The sequence below is a fragment of the Wolffia australiana genome, chromosome 6 (genome assembly GCF_029677425.1).
Source record: "Wolffia australiana isolate 7733 chromosome 6, ASM2967742v1".
NCBI lineage: Eukaryota > Viridiplantae > Streptophyta > Magnoliopsida > Alismatales > Araceae > Wolffia > Wolffia australiana.
In genome coordinates this window covers 17,771,759-17,777,325 of record NC_135840.1, presented here as the reverse complement: position 1 = coordinate 17,777,325, position 5,567 = coordinate 17,771,759, and the positions used below count along the sequence as shown (strand labels likewise).

Genomic DNA, 5,567 nt, shown 5'->3' with positions numbered 1-5,567 from the left:
TTGCTAACATTTGATTATTGAAATCTTGAATACTTATAGAAGAAGAAGAATTTCAATTTAACCATATATTTCCTTTTTTATTATTTGAATAAAATCCGAAAGAAAAATGGAGAAATGTCCTATCTTAATTCTGGCAGCATTGTAAATGAAAGTATTAGCACATGCTCCCCAGTGGTGCATAAAAATTATTTTTTTCCTTTGAAACTTCAATGAAATTGTTCAATCTCGTGGTAGCACTTATATGCATTATACGTTTTTATGTATCATATTATTGAAAAAGCAGGGGAAAATGAAGAAAGTGGCTATTTTTTCATTCAAAATGTAAAATTAAATAAAATATTTTTCAGTTCATGAAGTTATATGGATTCTGAATTCTTTTATTTCAATCAAATCAACCCTACCCAAATTTATCAAAATTTTTTGGCCTAAGTGGACTTAATATCCACTTTTAGAAGTAAAATTTTTTGCCCAAATAGCTGCTTTAGGAAATTGTAGCGTATATAAATTAGGTGAAATGATTACATATAGATTGTTTTATCAAAGTGATTTTTAGATTTTTTTATCAAAGTTCTTCCCTTTCATTCTAACTTGCGAAGTCATCGAAGTTAATTTTCTTGCGAAGTCATCGAAGTCAAAAAACTAATCCGTTTTGGAATTCATTCATGATCATTTGATTAAAACTATACTTTTTCCATATCTTCATCTCCTACCATTTTACCATTGGCTTGTTTATGGATACTATAAACTTTCCAAAATATAACATAGATATACTATCTGAATGCTAAATCAAAACCATTCAAAATAACTTTTTGGAATAAATGTACCGACATCGCCCTCTGGCCAAGATAGCTTTAGTTTATTCAAAGCATAATGAAATAAATAATTACTTGGTTTGCAAAAAAGATTTTGATTAATTTTATTATTGAAAAAAATAACAGGAAACAAAAGTTGATCTGAAATTAGAAAATAATTATATTTAATTTACTTCTCTCAGTAATAAAGCTGAAAGAACACATGAGAAAAAATAAACAAAACATAACTGCCCTTCAGTTAATAATCTTTTAACCGGATGGCTTTCATGCGCCCCCTCGTCATGCAACCCAAGGTAGCTTTAAATACTTTGCTCCATGCCTGAAATTAAAAATGTCACAACATATTATAAAATAATCATATATATAAAATATGATTTTGTGTTATTATTTTGAATGCTAAGCGATGAAAATAAATAATGAAAGACTGAAAAAGTAAAATCCAGACGATATAATATTTGACTACTTACTATTAAATATAAGAACGACTGACAAAAAAATTGATCTGCAATTATAGCATAATCATATTTAATTCACACCTCCCATTAATAAACCTGAAAGAATACACAATATAAAATAAAGGAAATAAATATAATGCTAAGTGAGAAAAATATAATAACAATGGAGTGGTTTCTCTAATTAATATAAACTTAAACTACAAAAAACTGTTATCAATAAACTTTGAAATCAGAGGGAAAATAAATAATAAACGATGAGTTCGAGGAAGATTTTTCACCAATCAATTGTGTTTACTCCATTATTCACAGATAATTCTTGGTCACATTTTTATTGCATGATCAAGTATAGACTCAAACAATAAAAAATCAAGATTTATGACTAAATCACTTGGATTTTGATAATAAAAGATCAATTCTTCTCTTCTTCCTCTTCTTCTTCTTGGATCTTGATTTGGACAAGGATAAACTTTTTGATTGAGCAACGATTAAAAATGAGAAACGCGAGATTTCTAGATTGAATTACTAGAAACAGCTCTCCCACACGATAAACTACACTCTCAAGGCCTACTGATACAAGATTTAAACCAAAATCAATTGCGGAATTATGATAATTAACGATCAAGAACTGTTTCTTTTAACGATCTCTTCTTACTCTACTTCTGATTCTTGGATCTCAACTTGAACAAAGGCAGATTTCTCGATCGAGAACGATTATGCGAGAGATCGAGCAGCGGACCTTCTTATATTACGATAATCAAAGATTACCTCCAATTTTTTCTCTCTTTTCTTCCTGTTATTTCATTTTCTTTGATCTCGATTCGCACAAGGAAAAAAACTCGATCCAGAACGATTAAACAATAGCAAAAGCGAGAGATCGAGCGGCGCACCTTCTTAGATTATAAGAATAAGATTAACTCCACTATCTTTATGTTTTCTTCAATTTTATTCTTGTTCTTGGATGTCGATTCGGCCAAGGAAAGCCTGCTCGACCGAGAACCGATTAAACAAGGACGAAGACATAAGATCGAACTGTACACCTTCTTAGATAGGATAATCAAATATTAACTCCGCTATCTCAGACTTCGATTCGGCCAAGGAAAAACTCCTAGATCGAAGAACGATTACGCAATAACAAAAGCGAGTAATTGAGGAAAAACTCGATCGTGCAGAGCACCTTCTTAGATTATAATAATCAGATACTAACTCCACTATCTCTATATTTTCTTCCTATTCGTATTCTTGTTCTGAGATTTCGATTCGGCCAAGGAAAAACTCCTCGATCGAAGACCAATTTAACAAGAGCAAAAGCGAGAGAAAGAACTGCGCACCTTCTTAGATTAACTCCACTATCTCTATCTTTTTCATCCTGTTCTTATTCATGTTCTTAGATTTCGATGCGGCCAAGGAAAAATTCCTCGATCGAAGATCAATTAAACAAGAACAAAAGCGAGATATCGAGCGGCGCACCATCTTAGATTATAATAATCAGAAATTAACCCCATTATCTCTATCTTTTTCATCCAATTCTTACTCATGTTCTTGGATCTCGATTTGGCCAAGGAAAAACTTATCGATCGAGGACCGATTAATCAAGAACAAAAGCGAGAGATCAAGCGGCGCACCTTCTCGGGAGCGGGAGAAGGAGACGGAGCGACGAAGTCCAGTTTTCTATAAACCGTCTTCTTCTTCTTCTTCTTCTTGATCTTGTTCTTGATCTTGCCCAGCCGATTCTGCAAGGAATTGCACAGATCTTCGCGGATCTTCTTCTTCTTGTTCTTGATCTTGTTTTTGGCGGAGTTGGGAGGAAGATTATGGGGAGGCGGGAGAAGAAGAAGGGGAGACCAGAGGCGACTCTGAGAGTAATCGAAGTCGAAGGCCGAGGTATCGGGGTATTTATAGAGGAGATGGCTGGCCATGGTCGGCTCCACGTACTCCACTCTCATCTCTCTCTCCTCCTCCTCCTTCGCCATGGATTTCTCTGCCGAGAGAAGTCTAGAGAGAGAGATAGAAGTATATGGGATCTTAGAGCGAGAGAGATAAAGAGAGAGAGATAGAAGTAGATGGGATTTTAGAGCGAGAGATATCTAAAGAGAGAGATAGAAGTAGATGGGATTTTTGAGCGAGAGAGATATATATATAGAGATGGAAGTAGATGGGATTTTAGAGCGAGAGAGATATATATAGAGAGATGGAAGTAGATGGGATTTTAGAGCGAGAGACGTATAGAGGGAGAAGTAGGGAGAATTTTAGAGAGAGATGTAGAAGTAGAAGGGATTTTAGAGCGAGAGAAGTAGAGGGTTTTAGACGGAGAGAGAGATAGAGAAGAAGAGAGGATTGTAGAGAGAGGGAGAAATAGAGGGTTTTCGATAGAGAGAGAAGTAGAGAGGATTTTAGAGAGAGAGATAGGAATAGAGAGACAAGTGAGAGGAGTTTAGAGAGAGAGAAATGGAGTGGAATTTTGGGATGAAGAGTGGGGGGACTTCAGAGAGAGAGAGGGTTTTAGACAGAGAAAGAGAGGAGAAGACGACCGTGCGCCTAGGCAAGCTCTGGGTTTGGGCTAGAGAGAGAGAGCGAAGAGTAGAGAGAGAGATAGGAATTTAGGTGCAGAGAGAGAGAGCGGAGAAGACGGCCCTCTACTTGCTTCAGCTCTGGTTTCGGATATATATAGAGAGAGAGATCGGAATGACGACCCTCTGCCTGTTTTAAAGCTCTGGCTTTCAGATAGAGAGAGAATAATAGAGGAGAGAGAAGATTATGGGAAAGAGAGAGTGTGAGAGGAGAGGGAAAGTGGGAACGAGAGAGAAGATAACGGGAATGAGTGAGAGAGGAGAGAGAAGATAACGGAAATGAGAGAGAAAGGAGAGAGAAGATAACGGGAAAGAGAGAGAGGAGAGAGAAGAGAGAAGATAACGGGAATAAGAGAGAGGAGAGAGAAGATAACGGGGATGAGAGAGAGAGAGAGGAGAGAGAAGATAACGGGATGAGAGAGAGAGGAGAGAGAAGATAACGGGAATGAGAGAGATAGAAGAGAGAGAAGATAACGGGAATGAGAGAGAGAGAGAGGAGAGAGAAGATAACGGGAATGAGAGAGAGAGAGGAGAGAGAAGATAACGGGAATGAGAGAGAGAGAGAGGAGAGAGAAGAGAACGGGATGAGAGAGAAGATAACGGGATGAGAGAGAGAGGAGAGAGAAAGAAGTGAGAGAACTATAAATGAAGGGAGATTATCATTGAAAGAAGGTGAACATTCGGTTTTCAAGTTCCAAGGAGATTTACTAGCTGAGATAGAGATAGAGAGAGATCTCTAGAGATAGAGAGAGATGATTAGACTGGAAAGAGCCGTTGGAGATGACCGTTGCAGTTCAAAACGAGGACGTGATGTGATGCGACGAACGATGACCGTCCGATTCAGATGGGCGCGATAACCAATGATTGGCGATCTGGTATGCCTTCCGTGGTTTCTTATCTGGACCGTCCGATTCAGTGGACTTTCAAGATTATTTGATCTCCCCAATAATCTTTAGAACTTCTCCTCAAAAAAATATGTCATAAATATTAAATCAGGATGACAAATCTGTGTATAATTTTTTTATATTGCAGGGTTGAACATCAAACAATGGTAGTATTTTATTTTGAGCGGGAAGTACTTTAATTTTATTATATATCTGTTAAATGAGGACTCAAAGCGATGCCCGAGAAATATTACATTTAATTGAACATTTCATTGCCACATTTAAATATTTTTACCATTAGGATAATTTCACTGAATGATGTTACATGGTTCAATATTTAGTAGTGATCATCAAAGAAATATGTCATAAATGTTATTCAGAGTGACTTAATCTAATAAAAAAGAATGACAAATCTCTGTGTAATATTTTTATTTTGTATTGCAGGTATGAATATCATAAACTGGCAGTATTTTATTTTTATCGGGAAGTACTTTAATTTTATTATGCATCTGTTAAATGAGGGCTCAGGGAGATGCCTGAGAAATATCACATTTAGTTGTTGAACATTTCATTGCTACATTCAAATATTTTTACCATTTGGATAATTGCACTGAATGATGTTAGATGGTTCAATATGTAGTAGTGATAATCACAATTATATTTTTCTTAATTAATTTTGTCTGTACATTGTGAGAACTATTTGTTTTCTTTATTTCACTTCTATCCTGCAAGTATCTTTTCTTCAAGACTTAGGAATCTCCCCAGCATTTACATTTACATCAAATTCAGAGAAAATCATCAAAAAAATTACTCTCTATCACACTCTTTCCAATTTTAAATGTTTCCTGA

General features: G+C 35.7%; 1 protein-coding gene across 1 annotated transcript; it reads right to left on the bottom strand.

Moving 5' to 3' along the window:
* Positions 1–937: 937 nt before the first annotated feature.
* On the bottom strand, positions 938–3,955 carry LOC144704902 (uncharacterized). Its single transcript, XM_078577482.1, has 2 exons — positions 2,890–3,955; positions 938–1,131 (listed from the first exon to the last, which is right to left on the bottom strand). The coding sequence occupies exons 1-2, from the start codon at positions 3,235–3,237 to the stop codon at positions 1,051–1,053; spliced, it is 429 nt and encodes a 142-aa protein (XP_078433608.1). The 5' UTR covers positions 3,238–3,955; the 3' UTR covers positions 938–1,050.
* Between the last annotated feature and the right edge of the window lie 1,612 nt (positions 3,956–5,567).